The 23,551-nt window shown below is 43.7% G+C and overlaps 1 protein-coding gene across 3 annotated transcripts in view; it reads left to right on the forward strand.

Annotated features, from left to right (window-relative positions):
* The window catches only part of SLC25A21 (solute carrier family 25 member 21), a 277,131-nt gene that overhangs the window by 241,110 nt on the left and 12,470 nt on the right, over positions 1–23,551 (forward strand). For all 3 annotated transcript variants that reach the window (XM_083166219.1, XM_083166220.1, XM_083166221.1), the window contains exon 9: positions 21,605–21,786. In XM_083166219.1, the coding sequence (XP_083022345.1) occupies positions 21,605–21,786 (182 nt within the window). The remainder of the gene's footprint in view (positions 1–21,604; positions 21,787–23,551) is intronic.

Below are 23,551 nucleotides of genomic sequence, written 5' to 3' on the forward strand. Positions count from 1 at the left end.
GACACACGTAATGCCCCTTACACATATGTTTCACATTATTAATGCCCTTATACACATGACACAAAATGCCCATTACACATGTCGCACATTATTAATGCCCTTATACACATGACACACATAATGCTTGTTACACATGTCGCACATTATTAATGCATTTATACATGACACACATAATGCCCCTTACACATATGCCGAACACTATTGCACAACCAACCCACCCGCAGACAGCACTCGCACAGCCGCTAATACTGTGACCTCTGCCTCTGCTTGGATTCAGATGTTTCCTCATACATCTTGTCTCAATAGGCCATGCAGCTCCTGGAAAGTCCTGCTAATGTTGGGTGCCTTTTTTGCTGAAAATTCGTCTTATTTGCATTGTTATGACCAGCACACACAAGGAGCTTCCGATGATTAAAATGATATGCAGCATGCCTATATTCTGTCTGCGACTGTGGCTGTACCTGCATACGGAATGCTATGTTACAGTGATTTCCATGAATACACTATTTCATATGCAGATACAGCCTCACTCACACAGAATATAGGCATGCTGCATATCATTTTAGTCAGCAGAAGCTGCTGATGCCCCTAGGCATTCCAAATGCCCTAGGCAATTGCCTAGTGTGCCTATGCCTAAGGCTGGCCCGGCATCAAACTCTGCATTCCGGAGCTTGTAGTGTCCTGTCCGGGGGGTGTCCTGTCCGGGAGGGGGGGCTGCATGTGACAGTAGTCACCAGGGAGAAGAGGGAGAGAATAAAACCTCCCTGTATGGTCCGGGCATGTAGCAAAAGCTGGAACGGTCCGGAGCACATGTGGAGGCTGTAAGCTCTCCTTCCCCATGTCCCTGGTAAAAGCTATCACAGGCATCCCCCCAGACAAGACACCCCCGGATGGGACTCTACAAGCTCCAGAATACAGAGTTTGATGTCCCGGTTTTTACTTAGTCCCTTCTTTTCGTCACATCTTGCAGTGATTTTGAATCTATTTTCACGGCCATTTATCAATGTGCAGCCATAGCATCCATAAGAGCCTATCCCAGGAATATGAAAGAAGTCAACATATGTTCTTTACTTACGGGCTCAGACCCAGAGCACAATGTAGAATAACTGCGCTGAGCAACAGGAATTGGTCCAGTTTTCCGGTATCCGGACTGATCATAGACTGACTCATGGTAGACAGTCATATTGTGGACCACTAATGGTCGACAGTCAAAAGGTAGACACACAATAGGTCAACAGGGTCAAAAGGTTCACATGGAAAAGGTCGACATGCATGTTTTTACAAAATTTTCAGCCGACGTGCCGACAGGCGGTATTTCATGCCCTACCATCCACTAGGGTGTTGAGGGAGAATAAAATAGTGTGCCGAGCGCAGCGAGGCACCGAGCCCGAAGCATTGCGAGCACAGCGGTACACTTTGTCAAAGAGTGCCAAACTCGAAATGCATTGGATGAACACTGTCGGGAGCGTGGAACGAAGAGCCGGAAACACGCTACCCGAACTTGCGATCGGACGAAGAAGCCGGGAGATGGAGACGGAAGAACCAGAGTGACAGCCCTGCACGAGATCCCCGCAAGATGCAGGAGAGGTATTGTAGGGACAGTGTAGGTCTATTCACCTGAGCGTGATCCCCGGAGCCTCCACAATAATAACAAAAATACCCAACAAACATTACTCAGAAAAGAGCTGTATACGTTTTAAGCAAAAAGCCTTTTAACCCAATTTTCTTTTCACAGGCAAGCACATTGTTATACTGTTTCTTTCCCAAGCACCTTAACTTCCCAAAATTAACCTTGCAACTATATTGAGGCTGCTAAAAAACATCGCTAGCGCAGTAACATACACCAATTACATCTCGAGGACTGGAGTTGGCTACCTCTGCTCTAGAAGATAGTAGACTGTCCCAGCACTACAGAGGCAGGTGCCGGACGGGGTCCCGTCAGTCATTTACCTGACATCTGGATCCCGACTGTTAAAACACTGACAGACGGGTTCCCGGTGGCCACCTGCTATTCTCCCTCGTGGGGGTCCACGACCCCCATAGAGGGAGAATAGAATAGGTGTCAAGCGTAGCGAGCCACCATGCCCACAGTGTGGCGAGCGCAGCGAGCCCGCAGGGGCTTTGTTGCACTCGCCTGCTGTCTGAGTCCGGCCAGTCGGGCTAATGACTGTCGGGATCCCGACTGTGGGAACCCTATACCACACACACAGAGGCTGCTAATGTCTTTGGCTCGAAGCGTCTCCATGGAGGCGCATCGACCAACCCTGCTAGCAGCCTCTGTAGCGTTGGAACAGCGCTATAGAAGCTGTTAGCAGCGCCGGAGAAAGCCAGCTCACCCCGCAGTCAGTGCGAGGTGAGCTGGCTCTAGAGAAGGGAGGACAGCGCTGGACCCAGGGTCGGTAAGTATATTGGTGTAAAAGTGAAGTGTGTGTGTGTGTAATAAAGTTCTACCTTTCTGCGTGTGTGTGTTTTATATTAACATTCTTTTTACAGGTGGACTACAAGTCCCAGTGGGCCCATTAATGCCCTACATGCTGGGACTTGTAGTAAGCCAAGTCCCAGCATGCGGTTGAGGCCTGCTGGCACTTGTAGTTTACCTGTATAAAGCAATGTTATAAATGATTGTTTTAACCCTATCAGGCTGGTGTCCGAAGCCCAGGGAAGTCGGTGACAGCCCCGGGCTTCATCCCTGGATAGGTGAAGCCTGGGGGGGGGACCCCTTTATTGGGGAGGTCCCCACTCCCCCAGGGACCCCGTCGAAGGCTGACCATCCACGGTGCTCATGGTTAGGCCGGGGGACCTTATGTAAAAAGTGTACCCCGGCTGTGGCATGTTGGAGCCCGGTGCTGGTTTCAAAATATGGGGGACCCCCAGATTTTTTGTCCCCAGTATTTTTGGAACCAGGACTGGTCCAAGAGTCTGGGGCTGGATTCAGAAATACGGAGGACCCCTAAGTTTTTTGTCCCCTGTATTTTTGGAACCAGGTCTGGCTCAATGAGCCCGGGTTATGCTCAGAAGGGGGGACCCCACGCCATTTAAAAAAAAAAAAATCTCAATGATCTGTGCAGGGTTCTGTCCAATTCGCCTGTCACAGAACCTGCATGTGTGGCGATTTTTAGACCCATTTTCCCGAATTCGCATCTCAGTAAATATGCGATTTGTAAACTTTTCAATAGGAAAACATGTGGATGCGAGTTTCGGCGTTACTATAAATCGCAACTTCACAATGTGCGATTTCGCCGCAAAAAACATGTTTTTCCCATTTTTCGCATCTCATTAAATATGCGAATTTGGAAAAACGTGCAATTTCCGATGATTTTTGCCTAAAAATCGAGCACATTTTCGCATCTCATTAAATGTCACCCTTTGTGTGTAACTATAGCATCCTACCGTATATAGCACTGGCTTACTGACACATAGTGAGTATCTACAGCAGCTCAGCCCATATAGCACTAGCTTACTGACACATTGTGAGTATCTATAGCAGCTCAGCCCATATAGCACTGGCTTACTGACACATAGTAAGTAGCTATAGCAGCTCAGCCCATATAGCACTGGCTTACTGACACATTGTGAGTATCTATAACAGCTCAGCCCATATAGCACTGGCTTACTGACACATTGTGAGTATCTATAGCAGCTCAGCCCATATAGCACTGGCTTACTGACACATTGTGAGTATCTATAGCAGCTCAGCCCATATAGCACTAGCTTACTGACACATTGTGAGTATCTATAGCAGCTCAGCCCATATAGCACTGGCTTACTGACACATTGTGAGTATCTATAGCAGCTCAGCCCATATAGCACTGGCTTACTGACACATTGTGAGTATCTATAGCAGCTCAGCCCATATAGCACTGGCTTACTGACACATTGTGAGTATCTATAGCAGCTCAGCCCATATAGCACTGGCTTACTGACACATAGTGAGTATCTATAGCAGCTCAGCCCATATAGCACTGGCTTACTGACACATTGTGAGTATCTATAGCAGCTCAGCCCATATAGCACTGGCTTACTGACACATTGTGAGTATCTATAGCAGCTCAGCCCATATATCACTGGCTTACTGACACATTGTGAGTATCTATAGCAGCTCAGCCCATATAGCACTGGCTTACTGACACATAGTGAGTATCTATAGCAGCTCAGCCCATATAGCACTGGCTTACTGACACATTGTGAGTATCTATAGCAGCTCAGCCCATATAGCACTGGCTTACTGACACATTGTGAGTATCTATAGCAGCTCAGCCCATATAGCACTAGCTTACTGACACATTGTGAGTATCTATAGCAGCTCAGCCCATATATCACTGGCTTACTGACACATTGTGAGTATCTATAGCAGCTCAGCCCATATAGCACTAGCTTACTGACACATTGTGAGTATCTATAGCAGCTCAGCCCATATAGCACTGGCTTACTGACACATAGTGAGTATCTATAGCAGCTCAGCCCATATAGCACTGGCTTACTGACACATTGTGAGTATCTATAGCAGCTCAGCCCATATAGCACTGGCTTACTGACACATTGTGAGTATCTATAGCAGCTCAGCCCATATATCACTGGCTTACTGACACATTGTGAGTATCTATAGCAGCTCAGCCCATATATCACTGGCTTACTGACACATAGTGAGTATCTATAGCAGCTCAGCCCATATAGCACTGGCTTACTGACATATAGTGAGTATCTATAGCAGCTCAGCCCATATAGCACTAGCTTACTGACACATTGTGAGTATCTATAGCAGCTCAGCCCATATATCACTGGCTTACTGACACATTGTGAGTATCTATAGCAACTCAGCCCATATAGCACTGGCTTACTGACACATTGTGAGTATTTATAGCACCTCCGCCCATATAGCACTGGCTTACTGACACATTGTGAGTATCTATAGCAGCTCAGCCCATATAGCACTGGCTCACTGACACTGTGGGCCTTATTCTAGTTCACTCTTTCTGACAAAATCCTTCTTAGAAGGTCAAAACCATGTGCACTGCAGGGGGGCAGATGTAAAATGTGCAGAGAGAATTAGATTTGGGTGAGTTATTTTTTTTCTGTGCAGGGTAAATACTGGCTGCTTTATTTTTACACTGCAATATAGCTCTCACTTTAAAGTAAAACCCCACCCAAATCTAACTCTCTCTGCACAAGTTACATCTGCCCCACCTGCAGTGCACATGGTTTTGTCCATCTAAAGGTGCGTACAGACGTACAGATTTTCTGTCTGATCTATCTGGTGGGAACAAAAACCTGGAAATGTATGGGAGCATATGACCATCAAAAATTTCCAACCAAATGCAGGAAAAAATAAACAAAAAATCTGCTTTGACAAATTTGTTATATCAGAACGATTAAACAATCTGTCTGACTGATCACTGTCTGTTTTCAAGTGTTTGGGAGCAATTTTTTGATTGTCAGTTGCTCCAGGTTTTTGTTCTCACCAGATAGATCAGACAGAAAAATCTGTATGTGTGTACGCACCTTTAGAAGGATTTTGTCAGAAAGAGTGAAATAGAATAAGGCCCATGGTGAGTATCTATAGCACTGGCCTCTACCTAATCATAACCCCTATGCCTCATACCTAAACTAAAATAATTTACCAATTGTAATATCCTATCTGTAATATCCTAGCCGCATCCCCCAAACTAACCCTCACCCCTAACAGAACTCTATTACCCTATCCCTACTACCATAACCCCAGTTATGGGCGTCCAATATATTAATGTGCCACCAAATTCTGTGTTTCTGCATTATGTATTTATTTATTACCAGTTTCTTATATAGCGCACACATATTCTGCAGCGCTGTACAGAGACTATTTGAACATTCACATCAGTCCCTGCCCCAGTGGAGCTTACAATCTATATTCCCTACCACATGTACACGCACACACAAGCATTCTAGGGTTAATATATTGTGAGCCAATTAGCCTACCAGTATATTTTAGTATTGTGGGAGGAAACCGGAGTACCCGGAGGAAACCCACGCAAGTACGGGGAGAATATACAAACTCCACACAGGGCCATGGTGGGAATCAAACCCCTAACATCAGCGCTGTGAGGCAGTAATACTTACCGTTATATCGTCCATGCTGCCCTGTACAGGTTTTATGGATTTGGACATATAAAAATTGAAAAACGCATGTCGACTGTTGACCTGATGCTTGTGTCGACCTTACCCGCGTCGACCAATTTCAGGTGTCGACATTCAGTGGTTGACCCAATGACCTATTACCCTTTCATTTAAAGTGCTTAATTACACCCAGTGACCAAATAAAAGTTTATTATGGGATTCTATACTGTAATCCGTGCATTGCTATAGTATATAGACAGAAAGCATGCATCATTTTCTGTTCTAGACCATTGCTTTACTTGGACACTTGCAATTCTCTGGAACTGCATCAATGAATGTCAAATATTAGGCAAAAACAATAAACAGCTGTTTAGTTCATAGGTCAATAATCTCAATATCAGAACTTGACTTATATTAACAGTTTACATCTGTCTCTGAATGTATGGGTTGTTGCCCATTATCACAGGTTTTGATACACTTCAAAGTAGACGTCCGTTCTGTGATGTGCCATTAGGTAATAGTTGGAGGCAAGTATTACATTTCTCCATATCCCTTTCCAGCGCGCACATTATTTAAGTACAGTTCTCTGCCTAGCACCCCATCACTTCCCGACTCCCAGGAGAAACAATACAGAGAATATCATTTCCAAGAAGTACTTGCAGAAACATGCATCCGGGAACCATCGCGCTCCACACTTTATGGCTATGTCGTATCACATGCAGCCTAAACTTCCAGATGTGAGAGAACCGGCTAAGCATCGAGCTGTCAGCAGCCTTAAACTGGGCATTAAATTTGCATCCCAATTAAAGCTGTTTGCAGGTCATTTTTGCCAAAAACAATAAAAGTCTTTGAGCCTGGGGCGGCACTGATGGGATCGGCATGTGTGACTTGGAAGTCAGCAAATACTGAATCGTTTTTCATATGCTTGGACGGCCTCAGCAGACCATAGAGAAGCTTAAACCCTAGGCTCTATTCCCCATAAGCCCTCCAGCATCTCAAATGCCATAAAAAAACGGCACCGACCGCCCATCTGTCTCTGCAATCAGAGCACTCGCTCACTGTGATTAGCATTATTAACCTTGTGGTTCTCTGCCCTTACATACATTCACAGCTTCTATTACCGCAGAACTGAATCCGCCATCTACCCAAGTCTTAGAGGCAAACCGTAAATTATAGATAATACAGTGTCCTGAATGCACTTGTACTTGTTTCACAGTCTACTCATCCTCTGCCGCTGCTATGGCAAAAAGAACAATCCTAATGTGGTTATTTTACCGGGGGGGGGGGGGGGGGGGGGTACGATGATATCCATTCCAAGCTCCAGCTGTGGGACAACCCAGCAATAACCAGGGCACAGTCTGCAGTGGGGTTTCCAGCGACATGGCTTGAAGTTGACACAGTGTTCAATAGCCCAAGCTGGACCTGGTTTTTTTTGGTAAGATAGGGTATCGCCCTGCTTTAGAATTTCTGTTTCACCCAAACTCCTCCATCCACCAATATTATATCAATGTGTGAACAACCCAATACGTCCATCCATGAAGAGTGGAGATCAAAGAAATGCAAGATATGCTGTAAAGGTTTAATGCCTGTAAGCAATTGTTCCGCACGCTGATACTTTGTGATTGCACACTCTACTCTCTACTCTAAAAGTACATTTGGTGTTATCACACTATTATTTTCTTTAAGAATGGAATATCCTGTCCTATTTTTTCCCAGTTTGTTTTTCTGCTCCTTGTACCCTTATTTACTTGACAAAAATTCACTGCAATTATTAAATAGACAATTGGGCACCTGGCATAAAGTAGGAAGGAAGATAAGGGAGGGAAGGTAGATTTGGGTTTCATCAGTATTTTATCTGTGAACATACAATCTTTGTGGTGGAAAGATTGTATGTTCACAGAGTGGAGGTGTCATAAGAGGAGAGGTCCTTGGACAGATCCTTTAGGGATCCTGAAACCCAGAAGACCTGTAAGAGTTAGAAGTACACAGAAGAAGCGATAGATAAGAGACAAACGAGCAGAGGGCAGTGTTGTGAAAGCCAAGGAAGAGAAAGGTGCCCAAGAGGACAGTTTGGAAGTGGCAGACCAGTCAAGGAGTATGAGCAATTATTATTTGGCTTAAGGTCACTTTAGAGCAGTGGTAGAGAACTCCAGTCCTCGAGAGCTACCAACAGTTCATGTTTTCCAGACAACCTAACTGCTGCAAATTTGTACTCTCAGATCCACGGGTGGAGCTAATTACTTCACTTGTGATTCTTTGAGGAGATCTAGAAAACAGTAACTGTTGGTAGCTCTCGAGGACTGGAGTTGGCTACCCCAGCTTTAGAAAGAGAGCAAAGATCAACTTTTCCAGAATGAAGAGGGTTGAGAGATCCCAGTGCATCTTGTAATTGTAAGACATGAAAGAAGTTTAGTAGGAACATGGTGGGTATGGTCATGAGAGTTAAGACATTTGAAGTGTAATGGAAAACAATAGAGGTAACTTTGCAGAGGTCAACAAAATACCATAAGCTATTGAGAGAAATGGATTTGAGGACTTGGTTTGTAGGTTCAACAATAGTGGAGAATGAGGACCTTGCACTTGTTTATAGGTGGGTAAGAACTGAAGTTGGCAAGGTGATGATGAATTTGGTGAGAGCAGACATATCTGACGTCAAATTTTGCCTGTTGCAGTAAGTGACAATGGACGAGATGCATAATCGATTGGAGAGTGATAAAATGGAGAGCTGATTGGCTGGTTCTTTGTCTCTCTCCATTGTATCACTCCCACCCAGGGTTCTAAATGTGTGAGAAGAGAGGGAGGATGCTAGGAGAAGGCACAGAAGCAAGTTGATGGTAGCCAAGAGGCAATGGAGTAACTGGACGGAGTACAGACGGGATGCAGTTACAATCCCGGCGATCGGGATCCCGGCGTTCAGAATCCCGATGCCGGAATCCCGACCGCCGAAATGCCGACACATTCTCCCTCCGTGGGTGATCCACGTCCCCCCCTTGTCGGGATTCCGAACGCCGGGATCCCGACCGCCGGCATTCAATACTGAATCCGTACAGACTGGTATAGATTTTACTAATGAGAGATATGACAATTTAATAGTAGGGGCAGGATAACTTGTGGATGCAGGTGTCAAAGGACTTTGCAGGTATAATTTCAGTTTGTAGGGCTAACATTGGTGTTTTCAGCACTGGGAACATTTTTTCCTGATTCATTGGTGGACGCAAATGCTATCACTACTATGATCATGCACACGGTGGATCTGCAAAATATGCTAAAGCCATTTTTTTGTGCACTGAGATGCCCACTGCCAGTGTCTCAAATCCATAACTTGTGCATTTATTATACAGAACACCGGTCACAACATCAAACGTCAAACTTAAATAAGACGCAGAGCTCAGTACAGGTGCAAACAAATTTGCAGTCTCTGGCTGAATCACGGCAGGGGCATTTTAAGAAAGGAGGTGGCACGTGTGCACACTCCTCTGTCCAGGCCCCCTCCTCGCTACCAGGGCTATGTAGCACTAGAGTGTTCAGACTCTACTGTGCATGATCTCTGGTAGAAAGCTTAAGACCTAGTACTGCAGACAGTGTACAGTTGTAGATTAAAGATCTTTTTTTTTTTTTTAAGAACTAGATGGGAGACAGTGATGGACACTGAGAAGAGAATTGGTTAAAGGCCGTTAAGGTGTTGTTGAGTATACGGAGGTGTGAAGGTGATGGAAGCAAAGGAAATTGTTGGCCATAGATTGGGAAGGTTGACTTAAAGGAATAGGAGATATCATATAGATAAGAAAGCACTAGGTCCATGGAGTCTAAATTGTGATGAACGTTAAACTTACTGAATTTGAGGAGCTTAGAAGCAGCAGTGTCTATAGTGATGTTAGTGGGGATGTTAAAGGTCCACAAGAATAAGAGTACATGTAGGTGACTCAACAGAAAGGAAGGAGAAAGCCTAGTTCCCATATTCCTGAGGTATTGGGATTGAACTGTATAGGCCTTTAGGAAAGGTTTATCGTAGTTCACACTGTAGATGCAACCAGGTGAGACCATAGGATGTCTAATCTGCCACCTTGGCATTTACCACAGGGAAGTACAGCAGGATAATAAATGGGAGATATAGATTTCAGTATTGATTAGAAGACTGGAGGAGTTAGAGTTGGATGATGGAAGTTGGAGATGAGTGGGTGAGTGGGGATTGATGGGTCCCAGACCTGAGGTAGATGTCAGAAGCAGGAACGTGCATGAGGAAGCCAATAAGGGGCGGGAATCTGAAAGTGATATGGTAGAGCCAGTTATGGTAGGCATGCCATGTTGGTGGCAGGGAGCAAAGAATGTTTCTAAAGCCACGGAAAGTGGGAGAGAGGGGCAATAACGAAGAGATCGCTGTGTCCTGCTGTTTCTTTTTCTTTATACATTAGTAAGGGTCTATGTAACTTTGTTATCCCGTGTTCGCAGTATGTGGTCTCCAGTGACTAATGTTACTTGTCTATTTCTTATTTTTATAAATAAAGACCATGAGGGGAGTCGGCTTAGCTGATGTCGACTGTAGAAGAAATGATGAAAGAGGATTCGTACAAAGGAGGGGGTCTAATACCAGCAAGGCTTAATGGGGAACTGCGGCATGTGTATATTTGTGCATTGTGTCAACTGTCATGTCAACATGGTTAAAATATTTACATAGTAACAATGTCATCAATAGAGATTTAGCGGTTAGCAAGTTAACGGCGTCACGGCGAGCTAACCCTGCTGCGCGGATCCCTTTGCAGGGATGCAGACGGATGTGTTAGCATGTGGCCGCACAGAGGAGAAATAATTTTGTGGTTACTTAACATCAAATGATTTCTCCTACTGTGCCCAGCACTCACAGCCGCCGCCTTACCCACAAGGCACTCGGTGGCTGCACATATCCAGGCCAACGTCATGCACCCACTCCAAACAGGCAGGGGTACACCTGCATTTGCTGGGGCCCACCCACCGTTTGTATGGACCCAAAGCTGGAAGTCCGACCCGGAATGCCCCCTGCCTCTCAGGCACCCAGCGTACGGCCAGCTAACGGAAGCCTTTGCATGGTCTGCACACTAGGGGACCTCCGCACCCGCGTACAGCGTAGCATGTGCGATTTATCGATGTTCGGGTGGGCTGAGAATTCCTATGTACCTGTCGCCATTTCTCATTTCACCATTGTAGATGTTGACATTTTCTATTTGTCGACATGCGGTCTAGATAAGGAATGTCTACAAAACATATTAAACCTATTTGTATAAACTGGGTTTATTAAAACAGTGAATCTGCTATATTTAAGAGGAGTCTTGCATCTTTTGCAACATCGCTGGACTGCTGGCCTTGTTTTATGGAGTTTTATGTTTTTTTAAAAGTTGTTAGAGAACAAAAAGAATATTCAAATAACTTTACTATAATAATGCATCTAAACGGTATCATGGTGTGGCTTCCATAACACATCACCATAGCCCATGGATACCCAGAATTTGTCTATTGAAATAATCAGTACGCAATAAATGGACAATATACTAAAAGCAGTAGGTATATATAGTGTATAGACCACAAAGCCTACTTATACGTAGCCCACTGAACAGAAGCCCACAAAGTTTGATACATTGTCCACACATGAAAAACAAGACGCGGACTGTCCATTACAGGTGCTCATTTATCTTGTGTTGTGTCTGCAAATTCAATATCTTGTGTGCGCAGTGACAGATAAACCTCAGCCTCTAACCTGCAGCACCTGGGATTAGCAGCCGGTTTCTCCTACCACAATATTATTCAGACCTAACCTTGTTTATCTTCTGAGATCAGATGGGATCAGCCGCTCTCAGGTTAACACCACTTTCATAATCCATCATTTTCAAGGAAATTCTTAAAGGCTTCTTTCTTTTCTTTGTACGCTTCTCTATCTTACATTTATTTGGACTGTGTGGTTTTGGAATTCTTTTCAACTAGATGGAGCTTTTAGGTGTTAAAAGGGGGCCATAATACCTGGTTGCTCTAAAAGCTTTGACGAAGGGAGGAGAGTTTCATCTCAATGTTAATTTGGGAAAGAGATTGAGATCCTTTAGGGAAGCCCTTATTGGGATTTGTAGCTCCTTGGTTTTAAACCATTTGCGTGCCAACATCTCTGGGAGAGATGTTCAAAATATCCGCTAAAAATGCCAGCGTCGCTCGCATTTGTTATATAAATTCAAATAAAAAAACGTTATGTAAAAAAGGTTATATATTGTTTTCTTGGCACTTTTCACACCTATTTTGACAAATTCACTTGGCACTTGAAGGGTTTACATTCTATTTATAGATTTGGTCATTATTTGTAGTGGAACTGCTTATATATACTTACTATAAAATGTCATGTTTGGGATATCTAGTTATGCATTTGACTGTAATAAATTGGTTCTATATAATGTGTTCTATATAATAATGAGGTTTAATCATTATTATAATTTATTAGCATTATTATAAGGCGCTACAAACTTCTGTAGCATCAGTCAGTCTAAACAAAGTAAGATACTTACATACAGAATTGGAGTGTCTCACAGGAACATCCTTTGTTTAATGTCAGCTTCCCCACTGTCCAATGATATTATACATTGTTTCTCTTTACTTGGTAGGGGGGTCAATCCCGAACAAATTTTGCCCGTTTTCGACTCGCCCTCTTCAATCCCAGTACGGATTTTCAGCAAAAATTCAGCTTCGGCAAAAACCGCATGGATCTGGGAAATTGCCGCAAATTCATGTATTTTGGTGAATTTGCAACTGTTTTTGCCCATACGCAAAAAAAAACAAAAAAGTTAAACGGCATCAGTGAAAATGGACTAAAAAACGGGGGGGAACCGTCCGTGATTGAATACTAATCGGCAAATTATTGCAGTTTTTTGGGCCTGGCCATGAAATTTGGCCGGGATTGAATACTTTGTCAATGACATCGTCTGTACAAACTGACAAAGTCTGTGTGGGGACTGACCACACTAATAGGCATAATTATAGTGGGTGCAAGGGGTTCCTTTGCCAGGGCTGAAACTAGGGTTTCTGGTGACACTCATTTAGTCCCCCCACACCCCCCCCCCCCCCCCCCCCCCCAAAATAAAAAAATAAAAAACAAGACAATATATTATTATATATACACTGTATTCTGAAATGAAATATATATTTATAAATTATCCCTCAACTGGTCCACTTGCATCAATATACATATATACTAGAAACTATATGACAGGGACAGTGCACGCCGAAGGCGTGCAGTAAAAATTTAGGGCATGTTTTTTTTTTTTGGGGGGGGGGGGGCGAAGAAGTGGTGTGGTCACATAGTAGTATCAATTCACATTTTAGCACACACCGTAATGCCCAGTACACATTACAGCACACACCGTTATGCCCAGTACACATTACAGCACACACCGTAATGCCCAGAGCACATTACACCACAAACCGTAATGCCCAGTACACATTATACCACACCGTTATGCCCCCCCAGTACACATTATAAGCAATGGTAATTGCTGCTGCCATTGGATAGAACACTGTCCCTGAATGATACACAATATGCCACACACTGCACTGTCCAATATGTCACAAACATACCTCCCAACACTGGAGGCAGAGGAGACGAGACAATTAGAGGGTTCACCTACTACCGTGGAACTCCTGCGAGGCTACATCCCCCATTTTTTCCGCTATGAGGGCATGGTCAGCTCTCTAAAAACTGTAGCCACATGGGGTGCGGCCATGGAAAATGGAGGTGTGATACACATATGCCCCCAATAGTGCAGTGCCAGATACACATGACCCCAAAAGTGCAGTCCGTGATGCCCATTATACCTATGCCGCATACTGTGATGCCCATTATAAATATGATCCGCACCGTGATGCTCCATTATACATATGCCACACACCTGGATGCTCATTATACATATGCCACACACATGATGTCCATTATACATATGACACACACCGTGATGCTCCATTATACATATGACGCACACCATGATGCCCATTATACATCTGACGCACACTGTGATGCCCATTATACATATGCCACACACCCTGATGCCCATTATACATATGCCACACACCTTGATGCTCATTATACATATGCCACACACCGTGATGCTCCATTATACATATGACGCACACCATGATGCCCATTATACATCTGACGCACACTGTGATGCCCATTATACATATGCCACACACATGATGTCCATTATACATATGCCACACACCGTGATGCTCCATTATACATATGCCACACAACGTGATTGCTCCATTATACATATGACGCACACCATGATGCCCATTATACATCTGACGCACACTGTGATGCCCATTATACATATGCTACACACCGTGATGCTCCATTATACATATGCTACACACCGTGATGCCCATTATACATATGACGCACACCATGATGCCCATTATACATCTGACGCACACTGTGATGCCCATTATACATATGCCACACACCGTGATGCTCCATTATACATATGCTACACACCGTGATGCCCATTATGCATATGACGCACACACGTGATGCCCATTATACATATGCCACACACCGTGATGCTCCATTATACATATGACACACACCATGATGCCCATTATACATATGCCGCACAACGTGATGCCCATTATACATCTGACGCACACTGTGATGCCCATTATACATATGCCCCACACATGATGTCCATTATACATATGCCCCACACCGTGATGCTCCATTATACATATGCCACACACCCTGATGCCCATTATACATATGCAGCACACCGTGATGCCCATTATACATATGCCGCACACCGTGATGCCCATTATACATATGCCACACACCGTGATGCTCCATTATACATATGCCACACAACGTGATTGCTCCATTATACATATGACGCACACCATGATGCCCATTATACATCTGACGCACACTGTGATGCCAATTATACATATGCTACACACCGTGATGCCCATTATACATATGACGCACACACGTGATGCCCATTATACATATGACGCACACCATGATGCCCATTATACATCTGACGCACACTGTGATGCCCATTATACATATGACGCACACCATGATGCCCATTATACATATGCCACACACCGTGATGCTCCATTATACATATGCTACACACCGTGATGCCCATTATACATATGACGCACACACGTGATGCCCATTATACATATGACGCACACCATGATGCCCATTATACATCTGACGCACACTGTGATGCCCATTATACATATGACGCACACCATGATGCCCATTATACATCTGACGCACACTGTGATGCCCATTATACATATGACACACCGTGATGCCCATTATACATATGACACACACCGTGATGCTCCATTAAACTTATGCCACACACATGTTGCCCATTATACATATGCCACACACTGTGATGCTCATATTATTACATATACGCACTATTCTGAAATTAAATATATATTTATAAATTATCCCTCAGTCATTGACTCTCTCTGAAGGTAAATTATTAACCAGTTGCTGACTGAGGATTGACTCAGTCAGCAGTTGGTTAATAATAATTTAGCTTTAGAGAGAGTCAATGACTGAGGAATAATTTATAAATATATATTTCATTTCAGAATATAACTCGGACCCCCAATTTCTCCCCCTGGTCCCCAATACTGTGCAGCTGTCTGTATATTACCTTAGTTTTTAGAGAAATAACTTTTGGCACCCGCTGTCACTTGCTGGCTCAGCCAGGGCTGCCCCTTCAGACAGTCTCTGCGCAGTCAATCAATGCGCCCTGCTCGAATGTGGCTGGGGAGTGGTGACGGGGAGAGGCCTGATGGCGCGCTGGCTAGTCCTGCGGCGTGCGCTGTATTCCCAGCCGCTGTCACTGCTGGCTCTCTGCCCAGGGGCTGCCGCTGCTCCTCCACACAGTCTGCACTTGGCCTCCTATTATGATGTACATGTGGGCGGCGCATGCGTCATGAAGTCACCCGCACAGCATCACAAGGAGGAGGAACCCGGCGGAGATGAGAAAAAAAAATCTGTGACCGTTTTTGTACCCTGCACGGTCAGTGACAGTATTGCGCCCCCCCCCCTCCAGCGCCCGGTGCACATGACCCCCCAGCCCCCCCCTAGTTACGGCCCTGCCTTTGCTATGGGGCCCAGTAGTTTAGGGGGCCTGGTCCCAGGTTATAAAACTGCATAGCAATTTCCCATGTTTGCCTGACAAGCAATTGGGTCTGATCCATTGCCCACCCTGAATTGTGTAACATTACATTGTCAGTGGGAAGAGTGTGTAGTGGCTGTTATAATGGTAAGGGAGCACTGTAATGTGGCATTATTTAAACTGGAGGCTACTGTAATGTGGCCCAAAATGAACTGAAATTCATTGTAATGGGACACTTTTATTTGGCACAAAATGAGATGGAGGGCACTCTAATGTGGAACAGTAAAAACAAGAGGCACTGCAATGTGGCAACACATAAACTGGGAACACTATGTCATAATGTGAATTGGTGGTACAATATGTACTTGCAAAAATGGGACAACATGTAAACGAGAGAACTACGTTGGTGCATAACCTGTATTACGGTACTACTATGGTTCAGAAAATTAACTAGATCACTGTGAAGAGGCATAAAATTAACTGTTGCGGATTGGTGACTCTCAAGAAACATTGGTACAGGGGCCCTCTCAATATGTTTGCTATGGGCACCCCAAGGTTCTAGGTACACCTCTGACCACACCCTTAAAACATGGGCCCCTATCACTGCATTCCTTTAGTGGGCCTTTCATTCCCCATTCCGATGGGGTTTACAAAAATAAGAGTAGGCATAGCAGTAGTAATGTATGTATATAGGATGAGTTACCGGGCGGGTATTTGGACCCTAGGTCAACCATGTCTAAGTCGACAATCACTAGGTTGACCACCATTGGTCGACAATGAGCAGGTGAACAGCTATAAATGGTCGACACACTTGTCAACCTTCCCATTGTCGACCTAATGCTTCTGTTGACCTTCTGTCAATGTTGACCTTCGGTGTATCGACTATTCATAGGTGTTGATCTTCTCGCTGTCGACCAATGGTGGTCGACCAATATACCATAACCACTGGACCTAGGGGTAGGGATGGGAAAAAAGGAGGAGAAAGAGCTCTCACTCTAATATTTCACATATTGTCCACAGACCCTTTTTGGCCCTAACAACGGCCTGTAGTTCTACAAGATCATGGATCACCCTTTAAAATGTGAATAGTGGAAAGAATGAAAAGTTTCTTTAAACTAACCAAGACGTTTTGGGACCACTCCTTCATTCATGTAAACATTTGCAAGTTTTCCGAAATTACCTGGTGTTGCAGAAGAATACGTTTTGCTTTTGCACTTCGGAAATGAGTCTTATTATCTTCTGCCAAGCTGGGGAATGTAAACAGATCTGTTTTGTGACTACACAAAATCATCAACATCCTTAAGAATTAATTTTAATAGGTCTGTAATGTACACATCAGAATCTAATTTACACACAGAGTTGCCAGGATATGAGTAACCCACTTACTGCAATAGAGTCAACGAAACGATGATCTGCTAGTTGTCACACATAATCCAAACTAGATGGTTTTGAGAAAAACAGTCCAAAAACTCTGCTCGGCTCCACGTGAAGAGTGAAAGCTTAAAGTGACTATAAAGAGAAAAATGTTCGATGCCACCGTTGCCCCGACTCTGCAAAGACTGGATGGATTTACTTAAATAGCACTTACTATTAGGCAGGCAGCCGTAGAGATACATATAGCATTAGCAGCATTTCAAATGTAAAGCCAGTCGCAAGCCAATCGGACCTGGTGGTCCGGCAGCCATTCAGGAGCTGCAGCCGCTTCCCTGGTTGGCTGCTGGTCCACCAGCTATGATTACCTGGTGGCCATCGCTATATTTGAAAAGTCACTGGACTCATCCTGACCTTTTGACGGTTGACGTTCCCATTGTTGACCTAATACTTGTGTCGACCTTCCAAACCCATTGACCTTAGGCCTGTCGACCTCTTTCATATGTTAATCTAAACCCGGTTGACCTAATATAAGTTGGCCTTTATACTGTCGGCCTTGCCACCGTATCCCCTTTTGAATTCGGGATGCATCCTTATTAATGTCACGATGCCGGTGGCGGGCTTCTGGCCACACGTTGAGATGCCGGCTCTGTATTCTGACTTTCGGCATCCCATACACCGGTACGTTATCTGCATCCTGGCTTGTACTGTTAATACCTGCCTCAGACATATTGTTTATATATTTCTTTAAATCCTAATGTTAAAAAAGGAATTAAAAAGAAAAATATATACAGGAAATAGTGTGGCAAACAGTAAACGGGAAATGTGTTTAGTATAGGCAGGTGTAAAAATAGTGCACATAGGAATGTATGCAGGCCTGGGAATGTGCAGGTGTTCTCCAGGTTTGATTTGTTGTCCTTTAAAGTAAGAACATTCTGCTTATTCTGTGTATTGTGTGTTGAATAACTTGTATGTAAAGTGCAAATAATATATGTGAAATACTGTGTATTACTTAGCTGTATGACAAATTACATAACCAGAGTGGGTACACTTAGCTAAAAATCCATCATTATTTTTGTGTGTCTCCGAAACACTGCCATCTGTTGGTAGCGAGTGAAACTACGGCTGAAATTTAATAGGATGAGAGATCCAGAAAGTGAGAGATTTGGTGAGAAATCTGCAGTTTTTTTAAAGCGGCAACCATTTACACTTTAAAAACAAACTGGTTTTGCAGTGTAAATGATTGCCGCTTTTTTTAAAAAAAACGGGAGATTTCTCACCAAATCTCTCACTTTCTGAATCTCTCATCCTATTAAATTTCACCCTACATCTCTTTCTCTCTCACGCATGCAAAAACACAGAGGCAATCACAAAGCTGTAGACAAGCTTTCAAAGCATTTGCATCAAGTGGACTTACTAGTTGTACATATGTTTCATGCAGTTGTGGACAGCTGGAACCTTTTGTGCTTTCATAACTTTTTTTATGGACATCAGGTTTCTGCACTAAGTATGTGGGAGGAGTTTAAAATGGCGGATTTGGCATTTATTCCCATTTGTTAATTAGGGAATAAGGGGAAAGCAAACCATCATCTCAACCGAAGATTTCCTGCATTATGTTAGCCCTGCGGCCTATTTGCTACCTCAATTTTGCTGTCCCTAAATTAAAGTAGTTCACCCTGACACCTAAAGGCCCATACAGACTGGGCGACTTTGAGCTGAAAGCCACTAAAAATGGCAAGTTTGAGCAAGTATGTATGGCCCGGTGTTGAGCGGTGAGCGCTGCTGCACGCTCCCGCATCATTGCCGGGAAAGCCGTTCATCTGTTGGTATTACCAGCAGATGAGCGGCTTTGAGGATGGCTTTGCATAACGCTGCGCTATGCAAGCCGTCCTCCCCCGGCTGACGGCGCCGGGCAGGGGGAAAGCCGCTCAGTGTATATGCACTGAGCCGCTTTCCCCCGGCGATGATGGCGATCATCGCTGTCCATACACGCTGGGCATAATCGCCCAGTGTGTATGGACCTTTAGTGTGTCTCTGCCATCCTATTGACAAGCTGCTTCTCCCCCTATTGTTGATAATGTCCACATTGATAAAATGTCATCTTATGTGGGGAAAGTGTCTAGATGTAATTTATGTGGTGTATTTTTGGGTGTCATGTTTGCAGAAAGTTTTTAATATAGCTGCGTTCACAAAAAGACAGACCTGGGCCAGATTCTCTAATGCTGCTTTCCCACTGCAGGTCTAAAACGGTAAATTGACGATTTTTCAGCGCAATTTACCGTTTAGTGGGAATGCTAATACCGTTTTAAATACCGTTTAAAAATACCAGTACTTAAAACGGGCCTGCAGTGGGAAAGTAGCATAAGCTTCAAAAGTGATAAAATGGAGAGTGATAAACAGCCAGCCAATCAGCTCCTGTCTGACATTTTTCAAACACAGTCTGTGATATGGTAGGTAGGAGCTGATTGGCTGGCTGTTTATCACTCTCCATTTTATCACTTAGAGAATCTGGCCCTCTGTCTTTTTGTGAACGCAGCTATATTAAAAACTTTCTGCAGAGGGCCAGATTCTCTAAGCTTCAAAAGTGATAAAATGGAGAGTGATAAACAGCCAGCCAATCAGCTCCTGCCTGCCATGTCACAGACTGTGTTTGAAAAATGTCAGTCAGGAGCTGATTGGCTGGCTGTTTATCACTCTCTATTTTATCACTTTTGAAGCTTAGTGCATCTGGCCCCTAGTAATTCTGTTTTAACAATATTTTGTTGTAGAAAGATGTGTGGAAAACTTGTGTTAAATCACCTTTATTAAGCTATCAGACGGCTTCATGCACACCTTGAAATAATTATCTGATTGTTTAAAATATTAAGCTTTGGTAACATGGCTGAGTGCTTTCATGTTAGCAGGAGTGTGACTGCTCCTTTAAATGATATCCTAATGCCTTCAGTAGGTAAAAGCTATTTAATTCAAGGGCACGGCCCCTCAGTGCATTACCACAGAGAGCTTGTTAGTCTAGTAGTGGGAGAACATTTCCTGCTGACAGATCTGCGACATCTGAGGAGAAAAGTGGAAAAAACCTGCAGGCCAGCGACAGCCGTACATGAGAGCGTGTGTGCGTGCCTTTTTTCCGCCTTTATTTAATTTAACATTTGGGGGTCTTGCGGCACATTCAGTGGGCTTCCTGGTACAAGGTCTTGCTGTCATTTGTAAAATATTCTGGCCAATTAGCTAATAGAGTACTCAGGTTTCTTGTGTTTTGATACAGTAATACTAAGTACATTGTAAAGGCCAATTACACAAATCATCCCCATATGTCGAAAGCAGGGTCTCGTTATGGACTGTATTTATGAATCCTGTGTGAGGAAATGTGCCCACAGGCGATTTGGGTCATGTGCCAAAACAGAGCCAATGGGATTGTCAGGGAAGAAGCGTTGCAGCCCAAGGATTGAGCCGTATTGCTCCCAGCGGAAAGTGCTGTTTGGGGGCAATGAGGATATGTATTTTCTTTCTCAATAAGGGGGTCAGGATTAATGTTGGGGCAAAGGCGTGCTAAGCTTTAAGCTGTTTTTCTTTTGGAAGGTGTACTTCATTGTATAGTACAGGTGCTGGGAAAGAGACTATTCCCAGATGAACGCTGGGTTTTATCGTAGTTAAAGGTGTGACTCTTGCCTTTGGCAACTTGTGGGTACATTTTTTTTATAAATATATATCTCTTTCTAGTTTACCCACCTGCTAACATTATTTTGCCAGTATTTGTTCCCCCTTTGTGGAGGTTGCTATATAAATCAGACCACGACTTAAGTGTTGGCAGAACTCCGCCTCGCTGCGGTTGCATGGTTATCTTAGGGAGCTTTTAAAGCTCTCCGTTACTGTAATTATGGGGATGATGTGTCGGAAGAAGAGAATTTGAGCTAGAATTTGGAATGCTGAAGAGAAATGTCTGCTTTTTTGCCTTACACTTTCACCGAGTGTTTTATGTGTTTCCGCCTATCTAGGACGCAAGACTGGAGTTCTTAAGGAAGTTTACTATCGGTTTGGCCTCTGGGACGCTAGCATCCATCATTAACATTCCATTTGATGTGGCTAAGAGTCGGATTCAGGGGCCACAGCCAGAACCTGGAGTGATTAAGTATCGGAGTTGTTGGAAGACCATTTTCACGGTTTACCAGGAAGAAGGGTATAAGGATCACATGTGCCGTTACCTCTGTTTCAGTTTTTTTTTTTTTTTGCTCCATCCCTAAAGATAGTTTTCCATGTTACTGACTTGCTTTCCTCTATATCGTATTTTATAGTTTGCAATCTTGTATAGCTTTTGTAATATACAGTTGTATCAGTGCTAATATAAACATATATATATTATATCTGTGTGTGTGTGTGTGTGTGTGTGTGTGTGTGTGTGTGTGTGTGTGTGTGTATATGGGCTAGATGCCCTAAGCTTCGAAAGTGATAAAATGGAGAGTGATAAACAACCAGCCAATCAGCTCCTACCTGCTATGTCACAGATTGTGTTTGAAAAATTTCAGGCAGGAGCTGATTGGTTGGCTTTTTATCACTCTCCATTTTATCACTTTTGAAGCTGGAAAATATTGTGAAAAATGTACTAAAGTGTATTTAAATCAATATATATATATATATATATATATATATATATAGGTTGAACAAAGGAGGCGGCACTCACGGATTTGAAGTCAATAAAAAACTTGTATTAGGCAAAACATCAAAAAAACGTGTCACAAGGTGTCCGACGTTTCGAGGCGCTGGGCCCCTTTATCAAGGGGCCCAGCGCCTCGAAACGTCGGACACCTTGTGACACTTTTTTTGATGTTTTGCCTAATACAAGTTTTTTATTGACTTCAAATCCGTGAGTGCCGCCTCCTTTGTTCAACCTATATCCATTTCTTCTGGATGGCATCTCGGTCACAAGTGAACAAAAACCAGAGTGCCGACCGACCTTCTACATATATATATATATATATGTGTGTGTGTGTGAGTTCTGGTGATTCTATCGCCAAGCGCCAGGGCGCACCCCATTCCCTCTGATCCCACCGCCACCCGCCGCTTCTTCGACGCTCCCCCGACGCTCCCCCATCAGTGCCCGCAGCCCCCCCTAACCCTGCCTGTATCCCTGAAGCGGAGATGGGCGAGTATTCTGCTCCCCGGCAATGAGTGACGGGGACGCGAGTGCGTATGAGACACTTGCGCATCACCGTCAGATGGGAGCACCTCTCCACCAGCTCGCCACAGCGGAAGGATCTGGCGAGAGGCGCTCAATCTGTACACATACACACATTATATACATGCGCACACACACACAAGTATTTGTGACATTACATTACACACATACTCTAATGGAATTGTATCATATTGGCTCCGCCCCCTCCCCAGTGACCCGCAAATTGCAGCAACTGGCCACAATGTGGGGTTTAGTAATAGTGTGCACGGTTGCTCTTGTCGGTCAAGGAAGTTTCTGGGTACTCAGAACCCCCACCCCGTGTGCACTACTGACTTACCTAATAAAATACTAATAATAAAATTGTAAGTAACCTTTTGAGTGCAAACATCTCTTTGAGAGATGTGCGAAATATCACTAACAATGCCAGCGTCCCTCGCATTTGTTATATAAATTCAAACAAATACTGAAGATTATATTCCCTATTTAAGGTAAACATCACAGGTCATTATAATGAATAAAAATGTTTGCTTGCCAATTTTCACAGCTATTTTGACAAATTCACTTGGCACTCGAAGGGATAATAATAATAATATAAATAATAATAATATAAATAATAATAGTATTTATTCTAAGAACCGTAGTTAGTTGCTCACAGAACAAATAACTTTCATTGTTCAAATAAATCGCATAGCCTTTTTTATAATCCAATAATACTAACAAGTTATCTTGACATTTCGCCGGTCACACAATGTTTCTATTAAAATATATT

Source organism: Crinia signifera, chromosome 12 (assembly GCF_055691185.1).
Source record: "Crinia signifera chromosome 12, ASM5569118v1, whole genome shotgun sequence".
NCBI classification, from domain to species: Eukaryota; Metazoa; Chordata; class Amphibia; order Anura; family Myobatrachidae; genus Crinia; species Crinia signifera.